Source organism: Xenopus tropicalis, chromosome 8 (assembly GCF_000004195.4).
Source record: "Xenopus tropicalis strain Nigerian chromosome 8, UCB_Xtro_10.0, whole genome shotgun sequence".
Lineage (NCBI taxonomy): Eukaryota > Metazoa > Chordata > Amphibia > Anura > Pipidae > Xenopus > Xenopus tropicalis.
Window position 1 is genome coordinate 37,425,888 of NC_030684.2, and position 17,065 is coordinate 37,442,952.

General features: G+C 37.9%; 1 protein-coding gene across 3 annotated transcripts in view; it reads left to right on the forward strand.

The window, feature by feature from the left end:
• frmpd3 (FERM and PDZ domain containing 3) overlaps nt 1–17,065 on the forward strand; it is a 98,310-nt gene that overhangs the window by 43,314 nt on the left and 37,931 nt on the right. For 2 of the 3 annotated variants that reach the window (XM_031890635.1, XM_002940408.4), the window contains exons 2-4: nt 6,391–6,549; nt 6,630–6,751; nt 15,148–15,293. Coding sequence is in view for 1 of the 3 variants with exons in the window: in XM_002940408.4 (XP_002940454.2) it covers nt 15,155–15,293 (139 nt within the window). In the remaining 2 variants the exon portion in view is untranslated. The remainder of the gene's footprint in view (nt 1–6,390; nt 6,550–6,629; nt 6,752–15,147; nt 15,294–17,065) is intronic. The other variant, XM_031890636.1, reaches the window with a different exon arrangement.

Genomic DNA, 17,065 nt, shown 5'->3' on the forward strand with positions numbered 1-17,065 from the left:
GAACACTTTTTTGTAGAGTTTTAAGTTCTTGTTTCTGCATTGCACAAGGCACATTTCATAGGATTAAAAACCAGAAAACACTGTAACTTCCACAAGTCAATGACAAGGAGAAGGGATGCCACAGATGGACTCCAAAATGCTTCCAGAAAAGGAATAAGTATACATAAAGAAGCATATTAATATGTAACCTAAAGTACATTAGTGAAAAAATGTATTTAGTAACTCAGCCCCAGACCCCCAGCAAGGGGAGCAGAAACCCACCTCAAAAAACATATAAAGCTTTATTAGCACATCTCCACTGCCCTATACGCCTTGTGCTCCACGAGCAGCTAGTCATAGGCTCACTGGGTTAGCTGTCTTTATTGTTATGCAACTGCAAGAAATATTTACTAAACATCTGTTACCAGAAAAATATCACGTCACTGTATTTATTCATTGTTTTACTACTAGAGAAATAGAGGAGCAATATTCCTAATACACTTTTTTTCTGCTTGATTGCATTATCATCACCCCAGTGCACATATATACACTTATTATACAAATATATCTGTACACTCACATATACAGTATAACTATATATACCAATACTTATACTAACTAGCAGTTTTAAAATCCCAATAGCCTTGGATATTCTGCTTGCTCAAGAACTCATCCAGGCCCCTCTTATAGGCATTAACAGAATCTGCCATTACCACATCTCTAGGAAGGGCCTTATACTGCTTCAAATAAAGTTTTAGTTCCCCAAGATGACCCAGTAAGAAAGAAATATAAGGGGGAATTTAGTTTCTACAGTAAATTTAACAAGTTAGTGGCCATACAGAGGACTAACATTTGTTCTTCTGCTTTCACATCATGTTTAAAAAAATATTATTCACCTTCACAAAAATTGCACCACAAATAATTACTTTCAATTGCTATTTTATGATTTTGTCAATCACCCTTGAAAACATGCAATCAATATTGGATGGGATCCATAAATATGTATTATTGCCCATAGGGAACAATACAAATTCCCTTTGAAACTGACAGGTACAGGCTCTGCCTATAAGTGCACACACAGAGCAAATTTTGGAGCTGAATTTGTATTTTCAGGCAGAAAATGACTCTGCCATTAGCCTAAGAGCTTTTCGAGGCAAAGAATCACAATGTTCCATATATATATCTCTATAAAGCAGGAACCTTAGAATATGATGGGTGGAAGTTTTGGTGCGTCCCCAGAGCCTCACAACATTAAAATTTAAACAGTTGTCCACCCCCCTCCTTGGTGCCCCAGTTCCAAGGACTTTGAGATAAAAGCCGTTATTTACAGCAACGTGAAGAAATATTGTGCGGAGTGCAAACAGAACAGAGGCAAAGCAGTCGGTCTGAGGAAATAAAGGCGGGCAAGTTGACAGAAAACTAGGAATTGGGAAGTTTGGTGAACATGTGTTTTCTGGATAAGAAGAGGAAAACAAACATGACTAATATTTGATTCAGAATAAGGAAAAACTACAGATGGTGGCAAAGGAAGGAAAGATTAATATAAGAGACAGATGAAGTAAAGGTTAATGAGGGCAGCAGAGGAAGAGAATATTAAAGGGGCAGGCAGAGAAAAGAAAGATTAATAAGGGCGGCAAAGGAAACAAAATGTTACAGAGAGAGGCAGAGGAAGAAAATGTTACAGAGAGAGGCAGAGGAAGAAAAGGTTGCAGAGAGAGGCAGAGAAAGAAGAGGCTAAAGAGAGGCAGAGGAAGGAAAGGCTAAAGAGGGATAGCAGAGAAAAGGCTAAAGAGAGAAGCGAAGAAAGGAAATGTTAAAGAGGGAGTCACGGGAATGAAAGGCTAAGGATGGAGGGCAAAGAAAGGAAAGGTTAAAGAGAGGCAGAGGGAGGAAAGTCTAAAGAGGGAGGTAGAGGAAGGAACAGTTAAAGAGAGAGGCAAAGGAAAGAAAGGCTAAATAGGGAGGCAGAGGAAGGCACAATTAGAGAGGCAAAGGAATGAAAGGCTAAAGAGGGAGGCAGAGGAAGGCACAATTAGAGAGGCAAAGGAATGAAAGGCTAAAGAGGGAGGCAGAGGAGGGAAATGTTAAAGAGGCATAGCAGAGGGAGGAAAGGCTAAAGTGAGAGGCAGAGGGAGGAAAGGCTAAAGTGAGAGGCAGAGGAAGGAAAGGCTAAAGAGGGATAGCAGAGGGAGGAAAGGCTAAAGTGAGAGGCAGAGGAAGGAAAGGCTAAAGAGGGATAGCAGAAGAAGGAAAGGCTAAAGAGGGAGGCAGAGAAAGAAAAGTTGTATACTGAAGTGCCAGCAATCAGGAAAAGTTGCAAGATAAAAGTAATGGTTCTCACTAGACAAAACAGCGGATCTTAAGGCAGATTAAGTCAGCAAGGTTTCTGGCAGTGCTAACAAGTTTAGCAAGCATAAAGAAAAGAGTTCATGGACACAGTATGTTTCTTGCTGTGATTTACACAATGCACATTTGAAACCAGCAGCCTTTTTTATTACATAGAGAAAAGACTATCTGTGCCATACTGAGCCATTGAATGGTGAAGCTAAGTAACTTGTAACTTACACAAGGAACAAAAACTGAATGGAAGATATGAGTGTGAGAAAAGGTGGGCGTTGTTTCTAGAAAAAAAATGTTTAGAGCAGCAATTAGATACTTGTGAATTCTAGGGTTCCTCAGGGGGATGGAACAGAATAAAATATGAAGTGGCAGGTTCAAGAACATGCACCGAAACTAAAGGGATTAAAGTATTAGTTATGGGGAAGTAAACATTTAGCACTATAGCAGTCTGCCATTGAATTTCAAGCTTAAGCAGTTGAGCCTAGGGCCAGACATGGATACAATTTAGTAGATAATTAAGGGGAAGTGTGAACAAGAGCAAGGTATAAAAGGGGCCGTATAATTTAACATGATCCATGTTAATAAAAGTTCCATTGTCTGTATTCCTTCTTTAATACAATCATATATACCCACACTGCATCGCCTACATGACAGTTCTCAGGAATCATCACCATTGACTTTCTGTGATGCTGAAGTGATATGATTTATTAAATGCTTGTTGCTTGGAATAATATTTCTTATGTATGTATGTATGTGTGTGTATATATATTTATATAGTATTGTGGGTGTGGGTGTAGTTTTACGTAGATTAATGTATAAGGATGTGATATATTTTCTTGGTTCAACCAAACAAATTGTCACAGTTTACATGTTGGGTAACTGAGTCCTTTGACCAAACACAGAGGGCAACAGGAGAGATGCATGGAATTACTGCATGTACTTATGTTGCCAATTTAGTTATAAATAAAGCTGTTGCCTGTATTTCTGAAGCACACAATCAGAACCAAAATATTTTAGCTGCTGCTAGTCCTTTCCACCTGTTGCCAAAAATCTCCTATATAATTTACTTATATATAGATGTCGATTCTCCTACCATTAAAATGACGTCATTTCCAAAGCATTGTGATTTTTGACAAAATGTTGTGCGTAAATACATAAATGTACTTATATAAATTGGAGGCAATTATGTTTCATGCTTTGCATGCTGTCTGCAGCTACGCCAGTCTTACGTTGTATGTATAAAAGCGGAGGTGGAATAATTGTGGTTGCCATATGCATTAGAAGGAACTATGGATTTCTGTCAAATCTTTCCTTCTTAGACAGTGAAATAAACCAGTTTGAAATGAAATGACTCACTTTCTAGTTCTATACATAATTTTATAGAAAGGAATTTCTAAATGTGGAAATGGTGCAAAAATCAGAGTACTTTCATACATATGCTTTGTCCTCAGTGCCTTACACTAAAGGGTTATGACGTTTGGGTTCAAGGCTACCTTTGCAGTACAAAATGTGCTCTTAGGTCGTAACAAGGATATAGATATGTTACATAATAACAACTCTGTAGTAGCCTTCTGTGGTTTGAGAAAAATCCAGAAAAATAAAGAAAAATTCGCCCCAGAGTGGCCCTGAATCTACTGATTTAAGTAAACCTAGTTTTGTATAATTTTTTGGACCATGTGTTAGGTTCTAATTATCATCCCAATAATTTATGCACAGAGCACTGGTACTTGTACTCATGGCAGCCTATGTGATGGTGGGGTGGGGTATGTTGTGCTTGTATACCCCACCCTCTCTGTGATGTTAGAGATGGGATGGGTCATGTGCAGGTGTATAAATCAGAGCGGCAGGCTGGGTCGGTTTCGGGTCAGCCCAGGTCAAAAAAAATCTTCAACTCAGTTCCAATTAATCAGTATTAGTATTAATCAGTGTATTAAGGTAATTAAAATATAATGTACTATTGCCCTGCACTGGTAAAACTTGTGATAAAACATAGCAAATAACAGATAAAACTGCATAGAATACAATGAAATTCTACAGAGTTTGTCTGTTATCTGCTATGTAACCTGTGCCTTTTTCAGATTGAACTGCTGCCCCCATGGCTATTCAGCAAGTTAATTATATAAACTATAGTAGCGTTCCTGTAGCAAACACACCAGTGTTACCAGTGCAGGGCAACAGTACATTATATTTTTATTGTTTTGAAACACTTTCATTTTTTTTAGAGTCCCTGAGGATCATCATCAACCTATAGCAACCAATCAGTGATTGGCTTTTCTCAACTAGATGCAGGTAGAACAATGAAAGCAACAATTTAATTGGTTGCCATAGTTTACTGCCCATGGGCAAATGTGCCCTGTGTTGATAAATGACCCCCACTGTTCCTTAAAATAAAAGTCTTTAGTTGTATTTGGCAGTATGACTTTTTACATTTATCAACATTCTCATTTTCATTGTTTTAGAGGTTTTTGAAACCGTGGCTAAATTTATATCAAAGATCCAAATTGAAAAAGCACAAACAAAAAAAGACACAGAAAAAAACATAAAAACAGCAACTTTTCCGTATTGTTGCACAAATACAAGTGTCAAACTAAAACCCCGAAACCTCTAAAACCACGAAGCAAAGAAAGATCTTCTAGTTGTAAAAGGGTCATCTGCCATTGACTTCTGCCTGATCTTGACAGGTTTTAGATTGCTTATTTTTGCTTTTGGATTTGTTGCTGTTTTGTGACATAATAATTCACAAAAAATCCTGTTTTTTACTGCAACAAAATTATTCTATTATTTAATTGGCCTTTCCATAGGTTCTCTAGATAATCACTTTAGACTGGCAAGCTGTGGGTTATGGAAAATGCCTGAGGGGCTGCTGTAAGATATCATAGACACTCACCATTTATTGGGCCGGTGGGGGCCTCTGTGCACTTGAAATGCCAGGGCCTATTTTGAATCCCAGTCCAGGCCTACTTTAATGCAAGTCTGAGCTTACAATTTGTGCATAATTATACTAACAAACTAAGCCATAGATGACTTTAGATTCATTAATTAGATAGAATAATTGTATTGCTGCAATAATGCCTGCTGTTGATTTATTCATTTATTTTTTAGGCTGGGATAATTTATTTTAGCATGGAACTGATTATTTTTTATTCTGCATCTGGTGGGTGTATCTAGTGGGTGTAGTGGTCAACTACACTGAGCACTAACTTAAAAATGAATATTCCTGGCCATCAAGAAGGTGTTTATTAACTGAGCAAAAAAGGCTGAACAACTGGTAGGCCTTGGATATCCCAGTTTGATCTTTCATAAATCTTTCCCAAATGTGGCACAATTACTAACACTGTGCAAGTTTACTGTAGGCTGGCATGTACAGTATATTAATGAGTCTAGTGCAGTTAGAATAAAGAAAAACATGTCTGTTTTATTGCCTCCCTTGGATGTCCAAACTTTCTTGAGTGCCACTAAATAAAGTTGCAGATATAGGAAAACATTGCTGTATTAGCCATTTATCCACAGGACAGAAAATACATTTTAACTGCAAATCCCTATCTATTTGGGCTTTTGGGTTTATCAAGGAGACATTCCCTCCAAGTAAGACCCTAACTAATCTTCAGTTTCAATCCCCCCTGCCGCTGCTCCAAGTCCCACAAAGGGGTCCAGTCCCACAATTTGGCAATTACTGCCTTAATCTGTGGATCTATAGCTGCAACTGAACTATAATTCAAATAATGCCTCTGATTAATAAGGGATGAGTCATTGACAAACGTATCTGTTCTCACAGCATTCATCCAAGAGCATCTGGCAAAGCATAACACAACCTTTTCCCTTTAAAATGAAAGTCATTCAGTGTGTCAGCCTGTTTGGGTTAAATGCATCAGTAAAGTCAGCTTCATATGTATACCATTAGAGACATGTTTATTTTAAAGTGTTATGAGATAAAGACAAATTAATATTTAATAGCACAGATACCTGCCTATTAAATTGACAGTGTTATTATGTTTTCATATTCATTTGATGGCAGCATTTGCACGACAGAGAATGTGTGCGCTAATACAAATACAACTCTGTTTATTTTAGTTACAGACTAAGGCATCCAGTACCAACTAAATGACTCTCAACTAGTCAAAGCTTGGCTGTCAGACATCCTTTGAGTTTGGGAATGGCCTGGGCTGGATTCAAAGCCCTTACGCCAAGCAACTATTCAACTGTTCTTTTGGCCGAGAGGCGAAGTGCAAGGTAAGCATAATGGCTTTTTCTAGTTTTTGTGCATGTTTGTATTGGTATATAAAATAAAAAAATATATGTTCTTCACACAGATCTCAGATCAGCCACAAAAGAGACCTGGAGAGGCACAGTCATACTGTGCAAAATTTGATACCTGGACATCAAGTATCTTGTGAGAGCAGCAGAGACGGAGCCTGATCCTAGTGTTATCCAGGTACATGTAGATGACATATATTAAAGCAGAAATTCTTGGCCTATGGTATTGACCCAAAATCGGGTTCCCAAGCTGTTTATGGTGGGTCTCCGTGATTTTAATGAGTGAAATTCCTTTCTGAAATAGGCAACTGTAATTAAAATGAGGTAAATCATTTATATTAGCCTGTGTATTTTGTAGAATTTGTAAAGGTTTGATAAAAATGTAACTAATCTGGAAAACATGAGCTGTTTTCCATTGGTTTACTGGTATCAGTATTTATTGCGCTCATAGTAATAGTCCTACCTAATGTCCTTCTGGTGCCTAATAAAAAGTATAAAGAGAATCTACAGACAGTTGACTATAACTATAACCTGGCACACAATTTCCATGCACAACACGGTGTTAGGAAGGTGCCTGTGAGTTATATGCTCATCATAGTAAGGCGTAAGCTTCTTTTAGAATACTGAATTAAAGTGGACATTCATCTTGAAGCATATAATATGTTGCAGACAAACATTTTGTAATACAGGTAAATTATTTAAACGGTAATTAAACCCAAAAGTATTGTTTTGCCTCCAATAAGGAATAATTATATTTTAGTTGAGATCAATTACAATGAACTGTTTTATTATTACTGAGGAATAGGAAACTCATTTTGAAACTCACATTTTTAAGAATGTGAATTATTTGATTAAAATTGAGTCTCTGGGAGATGGCCTTTCCGTAATTCGGAACTTTGAGATATTGGGTTTCCGGATAAGGGGTCAAATACCTGTATTTATTTTCTATAGATGGTGAATTATTAGTTTTTCTATTCTGACTTCTACTCCAGCCTAAAAGGAAAAATGCTGTCTGGTTGTCAGAAATCCAACAACTAAAATACAGTTGACTACAAAGCTTTTGTTTGATTTTTATTCTTTTTTAACTCTTATACTTCTGTTAAGACCCTTACCTACTTAGATTTCATTCTGGCTTATAATAAGCCTTAGCAACCAGTGTCACAGTGGAAATCCTAAAGAATTGTGTACTAATTATTTTAGTACACACACTTCCAAAAGCCAATTCTGAGTAACACATGTCTTTAAAAACAGACACATATTGAACCATGTTACTACTACTATATTAGTTCAATAAATCTGTGCTGTTGATTAATTACACTTTCAGGCATTAGCCAATGGTTAATACTATTAATACACTGTGACACTCATCCACAGCATCACAGTACCATCTAAAAACCTGAAGCCCAGGGGATCTCCTCTCTTTTGGTTTTAGTATCTTTAGACAAAACTGCATTCCTTCATAAATACCTAATTTATTAATAGTTCAATAATACAAACGAGAACCTTTCTTTTTTGTGATATTTTTTTTTTTATATATATTTTTTGGTTGATGATCTAAAAATGGAAAGGGATAACACTAAAAATACTAAATGCTCACTATGCATATCAGCCACACAAGTTTTATTCCTGGTTGGTCTATCTACTATATATTTAATCTATATATAATCTATCTATACATATATGTATGTTGTTACCATTTCCTTCCATTGTTCTTGCCACCATAGCAGGTAATACCTGTTTGTTGCCCCTACAAACTAGTAGCAGGAGGATGTGGTGGCTACTGGAGCCTTACTGTTACAAATTACCTATAATTGAGTAACACTAGGAATCATTTTTTATTAATGAGTCTCTGCGTCCTGGTTCCAATATCTCTGAAAGCCAAATGCTTGTGTCCTTGTTGAGTTCAGTGGTCAGACTGGCTACTGTCACACAGTGATTAATAAGGCAGTAGCCTTATAAATGAAAAAAATCCAATTAGCTTTAATGATGTAAAAAGATAAGGAGAAAAAATGGGAAGGGACAGGGTGGGCAGATGCTGGCAGAGGAAAAGCGAGAAGGTAAAAGGTGAGGGAATATAGATGAAGCTATGGGAGTAGTAGCCCCTTTACCTCAGTAGGTCATGCTTGGCTATTTTGGTGTAAGGCAGTGATCCCCAACCAGTGGTTTGGGAGCAACATGACCAATCCCTTGGATGGCAGGTGCTTATTTTTGAATTATTTGTAAAAAAGAACATTTATATTGTCAAACACAGCCTTCCTGTAAGCTGCCAGGTCATACATGGGATACCAATAGCCAATCACAACCCATATTTGGCACCCCAGGAACTTTTTGTCTGGTGTAGGGGAAGACTTTAAGGCCAGCAGCATTAAAATCTGTAAATGCAGTAAATGAACTACTGATTTCAAGTGGAAGAGATATGTTTTGACTTCATCAAATTCCAGATCAATAGATTCAAGTTCTATGTATGCAACGTATATTTATACGTCTGCACCCAGTAAGTTATGCAGCCACGTCTTGAAAATGGCATGTGAATGTTATTAATTTGACTGCAGGTTTCTGATTTATTCTGGTGTTGCTGGGTAGTATGCACTTGTGCTGTGGGAGCTGCTGATGTAATGGGCATTTGCACCCGCAGCTATACTAGCAGGACAAGAAACACTGCATCGATATCAGGCCAGAAACCATATTCATTTATCAACTGTCATCAGCCAAGCAGAACCAAAAAATACTGGAAACCTCACATATCTGCTTATTACTAGAGCTTCTGGCTACGGATCAAACACCCTTACAAATTCATGTTTACTCAAGCCTGACGTTCTCAACTTTAATTATGAATTCTTATTGTTCCATGTATTCTTGTCCCTCGTCTGTCTCGTCACAATGTTTGCCTGGGTGCAGCAATCGGCACTACCTATTAAGATGGTTGTTTTTAATCAGGGGACCAGTATATTACATATAATATATATTATTATCTAGTCCTACCCTTATCTTCTAAAAATTCCACTTATTTTTTGTCCAAGCTCCCTGACCTTTTCATTTTTACTTAACCCCATGGTGGCCGCACCTTATTAACAGAAAGGGGGGCAGTTGGCAACATTGTCTCTGTTTGCTGTATCTCTCAAAATGTTGCATCTACTCCATCTCTCCTCTTATCTGTTGATCTATTACAGCCATCATCTATGAAACAATAAAACTAACAAATTGTATGCTTCCAGCTCTTAAGTTTCCAAAAACTTATTTGGCTTTTCTTGTTGTATCGATCGACATTCCATCACTCTTCAACATCCCCACTGATCCTGCTGGAGCTCTTTCGTAACTCTTTTAATTAACCTCTTTTTTTGTGCCTTTCCCAAAGGAAATCATACCCAACACTCTAAAAATCATTTTACTTCTCTGGAACAAAGAATATCAGTTTCTCAGGCCCTGTATTTTATCAAAAATCTTCCACCCTGCCCTCTTACTAAACCCCTCCCACCCCTCCATCAACTACTTTCTCTATAGGAGATTTCTTGGGCTGAATCAATTGCAATTCTCTGTCTTACAATATTCTTTCCCATCTGTCATATGAGCTTTCTCGTTCCCTGAGTAATCTATCTTTATAATGATCTGCACTAGATAAGAAATATCTTGCATTATGCCAGTGTCCAGATAATATAGGAAACTATAAAACTACTGAATAAAGCTGGAGATAATCTGATTTTCTGCACGTTCTACTTGTCTTATCACGCTAGTGTACATTTTGGTTGTGTAAAACAGTTTCATTCTTTGGGGAAAATACATTTAGCTGATTTTAAATTAGAGATAGTTGTATAACAGCATTTTTCTATTTGAAACCAGAGTAAAATGTGATGATTTTATTGCTACAAAGTGCCTAGTGTATAATGAGTATGGTTACATTTGAGTTTAACAAACCTGCACACCAGCTGAAAACCAGCCTTATAAATAAATAATGTATTTTATGACCCCAAATGCCAGTGCTCCCTAGATTAATCAGGTACGATTGTGGTTAATTGTAATAATTCCAGCACATGTTCTTGCTAGAAAGGTATCCATCCCATTCGTTAACCTCCCCAATGAGTCATTAGTTACCTGTCTCTTGGTAGGCATTAGTGGCTTTAAAAAATGCATGTTGTTTAATTAACATCCTACTGGATGAGATCCAAATTAATCTTGTTTTTTTCTATAGCTCTCTGTGGGGTTGGATAGAAACAGTGAATTTCCAGTTCAGTCCATGATTTCTATTGCTTGTTTTGTCGAGCAGATTATACCACATGACCATGTAGAAGTCACACAAATTTATTTTTTGAAAAAAAAATACAATTTTCATCCTTTCAAATTAGCCCAATTCAAATGTTATTTTGAAAGAGAGTTTATCAATAGAGCCTGATGTGAATATTCTCCTAAGCTGAACCATTTATCGCTGAATTCAGGGAAGGCTGCTTCCTTCCCTACTGCTTTATTCTCCCTAACACTAATTGAATCTCATATCTCATTTTCACTCAGTGATTTTAATCAGTTTAATTCCCTAAGGGTAACTAGACATAAAACAGACTTTTTGGAGTAGATATACAATGACATTATATAATACCTCTCCCAACAGACTATTCAGATATCAGCTTGATATTCTACTTGCTTCAAAACGGGCAGATTTTGCTGTCAGACAGAGAAAAGTTTGAGCGGAAACATTGGGCTAAGTTGGAAGGAAATGTTTCTTGGCGGATCTAAATTGTGACCCAGATTTGTAGAGGATCAAACACTGAGCCTCAGAGCTTGACAGCAAAAAGCTTTTAAACTACTTGCTCATAAAATTCAACATTCCCCCTGAAATAAGTAAATCTATGAAAAAGTGCCTGGCTATGCTAAAATGTTATTGGTAAGACAGCAGGGCCATTTCATATCCCCTGCTCCTCATTTATTGAGGATTGGTAAATATAGTTATTCAGTTCCTTGGAAGGAATAAGACAATAGACACGTGGTTGAGTGTATGCGCACTAACTGCTTTAATTAAAGGGATCTTCATGTTTTGAAAGGTAACTATGTGACCTAGCTATAAATCTTAATAAAGTGGTGTATACATAAAGGGGCAGATTTATCAAAATGTGAGTTTAGAGCTTAATACATAAAAACTCTCCCACGTACTATTCATTCCTATGGGATATTTAGAAGTGTATTTATCAAATAGTGAAAGTTAGGGGCTCATTTACTAACCATCGATTTTGTATTTCAAACTCAAATCAGATTTTTTTACAAAAAAGTCACAGAGAAAAAACGCTAGACTATGGGCCCGATTCACTAAAGTGCGATAAAATTTATCTCATCTTTTTTTGCGTTAAATAAGTTGCGATAATTAGTGCGAGATTCACCATAGTATTATCACGTCTGATAAGTCGCCATTTTCATGCGGTATTTCTTGCGCTAGTTTTACCGCATGCGTCAATTTCCGCGCTGAAAAGAATACGATCGCATGATTCACTATAACTTAGGCGCGCTAAATATCGCATTAGTCTATGCGAAAATTAACACCTACTACAGGCAGGCGATAATTATAGAAAAGTACAGTAAATGAGCTTTTGGCAATAAAATATGGACTTTGCAGTGTTATTTATTCAAGTCTGTGTTTCCCCTAGAGTGATGCAGCCGCCATTTTGCAGCGAAATGTTCATTTTTAATACAGTAATTTTCCGCAAATATTGGCGTGTATGGCTAACATGGCGTGCGTTCATTTGCGCGACTATTTATATTTGGCTATAAGTGATGAAATGCTTCGCCAGGCATGGATTCGCAGCAAATTTTTGGACGTGCGTTGAATTTTTTCGCGGCGGATTTTTTAATGCATTTCGCAAAACAATCCGCCAATCGCAAAACGCATGAAAAAATTTGCCACACAAAAATTCACCGCACGTCCAAAAATTTAAACAAGCGTCAAAAAATAATAGTCATGGGCAACAATTTTTTTGCCCGCACAACATTTTTGCCGTTTATATATATGTGGCTAATATTTATATACACCATTTATATGCGGCGACAATTTTTATACACTATTTCTAAGCTACTATTCATATGCGGCGACTATTCGCGTGCGTTATTTAGCGCATGTACTGGCAAATACCATATTGAAATAGTCTTCGCGAGTTAAATAACGCGTGCAATATCGCGCGTAAAATAGCGCAAGTATGCTTATAGTGAATCGTGCGAAAATTTGCGAAAATTAAGATTAATTAAGATAAAATTTTTACCGTCTAAACGGCTAAAAATCCAAATCCGCCAGATTAAATTGCCGAGCTCATGTAGAAGTCCCTTTACTTGAAGTCCTTACTTTTGTCTCTAAACTTTAGAGATTTTGCTGGGTTTTATCCGAAAACTCGACTTTTTTTCGAATTCTCGATGAACCCCTGATTTTCCCAGCAACATTTCTCAATGCAACTTTTTTAGTAAATATTAGATATTCTGGGAAATATTTTTAAAAATTCCATTTACAGTTTTAGTAAATCTGCCCCTTAGAGTTCACCAACTGATTAATCCCATAGGAATAAATAGAACATGGGTGAGTTTTTATGTATTGAGTTCTAAACTCACATTTTGATAAATCTGCCCCATAAATAAATATCTCCATTTTAAACGTTATTTCTTTAGTCCTCATTTTGTGATATTCTGTGTACTCACAGATAACCTGACAGTAAGCAGATTCTAACTGTAACAGGAAGAAGTGTGAGAATAAAAGATACAACCCTGACCATTCATTGGCTGAGCATGCCCTTGGCTTGTGTGTGAGCTCAGTGCCTCATAAAAAGCCAAAGAAAGAGAAAAGTGTAAAATGCAGGATTTTGGGATAATCCAGTTTATATATATTGTTAGAATAAAAAAGTCATTTTTATGCAAACTTTTTCAAATTCAAGTTATTTTATGTGATTTATTTTTTAAAAGATCTGCAATGTTTAGGGGTATTGTTACCCTTTTCATCCTTTTTTGTATGTATTTTTCAATTAACCATTCCTAGGGGCTGATTTACTAAGACACGAATTCGAATACGAATTGGAAAAATTCCGATTGGAAAACGAACATTTTGCATCTTTTTCGTATTTTTTGCAATTTTTTCGGCGCCTTTACGACTTTTCGGGAATTGTCGCGACTTTTTCGTTACCAATATGATTTTCGCGAAAAAATGCGAGTTTTTCGAAGCCATTACGATTCGCTCGTATTTTGTCACGACTTTTTCGTATTGAGCGCTCGTAAGCGGCGGCCGAAACTTTCATACTTAGCATGATTTTGGAAGCCTCCCATAGGACTCAATGGCACCCTGCAGCTCCAACCTGGCCCAAGAAAAGTCACCATACTGAAGCTTGAATGAATCCGAACGCTACGAAAAAAATCGCAACATTTTGCGCAACTTTCGGAATGGCTACGAAAAAGGCGCGACTTTTCGCGCAAGTTTTAACGCTATGAAAAAATCGCCAGATTTTACACAACATTTGGATGGCAACGAAAAAGTCGCGATAATTTTCCGAAAAAATCACCAAATACAGATCATTACGAAAAAAACGCAATCGGACGAATTCGGCCGGTTCGTGAGTAAGTAAATGGGCATTTTTCCGGTTTATAACTATGCCCAATACTGTGTTAAAGAGAGGTACTTTGTAACATGCACCTAGATTATGCAGGGCCAGAACTAGGGGTTGGCAGAACAGGCAGGTACCACGGGCACAGTAGGGGGAAACTGGAGGGGAGCAATCAGAAAGCAGCAGGGGAAAGCAAGCGGCATGGGGAGCCATCGGGAGTGAGCGGCAGCAGCAAAGGGGCTTGGGAGTTGAGCTACAGACCAAAGGGGAGAGGAGGCAAGGCAGGGTGCTGGGCAAAGTAATATTGCCTTGGGTTCTATTACTTCTTCATGATGGGTTTCTGTATACATGGGAGTATTTGTATGTATCAAGGGTCTGTCTGTGAGGAATTGGTGTGCATATGGGTCTATGTATATGTTTGCATTTGTGGGCTCCTTGTGTGAGTGACCCCCTACCCCAAAGTCATTTTCTGGTCTAAGGAGATTATGATCTATTAATTCTAGGATCCCTTCTGAATTCAATCTATCCCTTTATATCATACCATTACATAAAATAGTTCACAACGAATTGAGGACCAGGAAAGCCATAAAGTGTTTTTTTTTTTACAGTTTGTATCTGTCCTGTTAATCTTCCTGTGTAACTAAATCCTTTGTATTCTACACAGCTTTTCTGTTATCTGCCATGTAAATGCATAGCCTCATTTTAACTGAAATGGCTGGCCTGTGGATACACAGCAGCTATTTATAGAAACTATAGCGGCCAAAACAAATCATTTGAGTTCCATTAATGTATAGTTGGAAAAGAGGATAGCAAAACAGCACAATAAAAATATTCCCCGTCATTTATTAAATATCCATCAGCAGCACCCAAGAACTCCACAAGGGCCACGAAAATAGAAGCAAAACAACTTTATTTATAGCTACATTAAAATCGTCGGCATCTCCATTTGCCCTATGTGTTTTGTGCTTCCTTTGCTTTAAAGTCATTAAATATCATCATGTTTCTTCTCTCTGTGTAGTCATGTGATGCGGAGGTGTGCTATGGAATGTGGTCAGCTGACCTCTCAGTCAGTACGTCAAGTCACCATAATACGACGCCCCGGAGCTGGCTTTGGATTTGTGGCTGGTAGTGCACGGCCAGTTGTGGTTCGATCAGTCATTGCAGGTGATACTGAAAGACCCATAAGTGTCCACTTAATTCAATTCCAGGATATCAACTTTATATTATTTATTTATTCATTTGTGTCCCTTAGGCCAGATCCAACCAGGCAACTTTTCATCCTCTGCCAAATATACCTAAACAGTCTGAATGGTATCTTGTGTATGAAGTCAATTTAAGTCAGGGGTGGCCAGACTTTTCCATTCCGCGGTTGACTTATAACCACGGAATGCGGAAGTGCGGCGTGACTGCGTACACACACATACACGCAGCACTTCCGCATCCCCAGCTTCATCGCGGTCCACCAATGATCCACGGGAGATCGACTGGTGGACTGCAATCCACGTATTGGCCAACCTTGATTTAAGTTGAAGACAAAATTTGCACTAAATCTGCTTCTGTTCTCTATCAATCAAGAAACACGTTCCATATTAGCTCATTTGTATCCCGTACTACTTTAAGATGGTTTTTCATACAATAACAGTATACAGAGGAGAAAGGAAAGTGTTCGAAATAGTAGACAGGGGACAGAGCAGAAGTCAAATTGACTTAATGGGAATTTAATCTTTTTATTTTAGTTCGGTCACACGTGTTTGGTCACGTATAGATGGCCACATTGCCCTGATCTGGGAGTTTGCCCAGTTGTATCACTTCATGTCTCACCAGTTTCTGTCTTTCAGATAATAAGTTATTGATTTTTCTTGTGACTTTTGCTCTGTTATAGACAGTTTGTCATTAAACTTTTCCTTTACACCGAAGGAAATAGATATAGCTAAATAACAACCAGAAAATACACTTCTCCATGCCAGTAGAACGGATCATTATTACACTGGTCATTTTAGGGATTTGTTAACTCAGTTACCATAGCTAGCAAACACAGCAAATTAATAGCAGCTAATCAGACATTGCTTTCATAACTTTATCTTCCAAAAACCAAACAGACACCACAACACAGCGATATTTATATATCTATGGCCTAAACCAGGGATCAAAATTACGGCCCATGGGCCAGATCCGGCCCCCCAAGGTAATTTGCCCGGCCCCCGCTGTGTCCTCACCCCTGGCAGCTGGGAGTGGTAGAGCTGGAAGAGAGAGGACAGCGCGGGGAGTGGGAAGACACAGCAGGGAGTGGGAGGACACAGGGGGGAGTGGGAGGACGCAGCAGGGAACGGCAGAGCAGGGAGAGGCAGGACGCAGGAGCGGGCCTTAGTTTGACCCCGCAGTAGGGAGCGGAAAGCAGGCAGCGAGAGTGGGCTGTAGTTTGAGGACGCAGGTGGGGGGGCGTAGTTTGAGCACTATAGTCCAGCCCCCCAACAGTCTGAGGGACCATGAACTAGCTCCCTGTTTAAAAAGTATGTATATATGTTTTAGAAGTATATTTTGCTTTCCTTTTAACTGTTGATGAAATAGGCCCACTATCTGGCAAATACAGGTATACACATTATTAAGGGCTTATTTATCATTTTTCAAGTTGGTAAATTTTAGTTCCACATAATTTGTGTTTACAAACAAAACTTGAAATCTCAAATTGAAAAATGCCTTGAGTTTTGCCTAGGACAACTCCCATTGACTGCTACATAAACCCCCAAGCCTTTACATTCTGAAGTTTTACAATCATGTTTTCTGATTTTTTGTACTTAATAAATATCGGTTTTTGAACCATAATTAGAATATTGTGAGTTTTAGCACAAAAAAATTTGAATCGTAGAAAAAATCAAAAGTTTAAACGTTGATAATCCTCCCCTATGTATATAAATATGTAACAGTGACTGCCTATG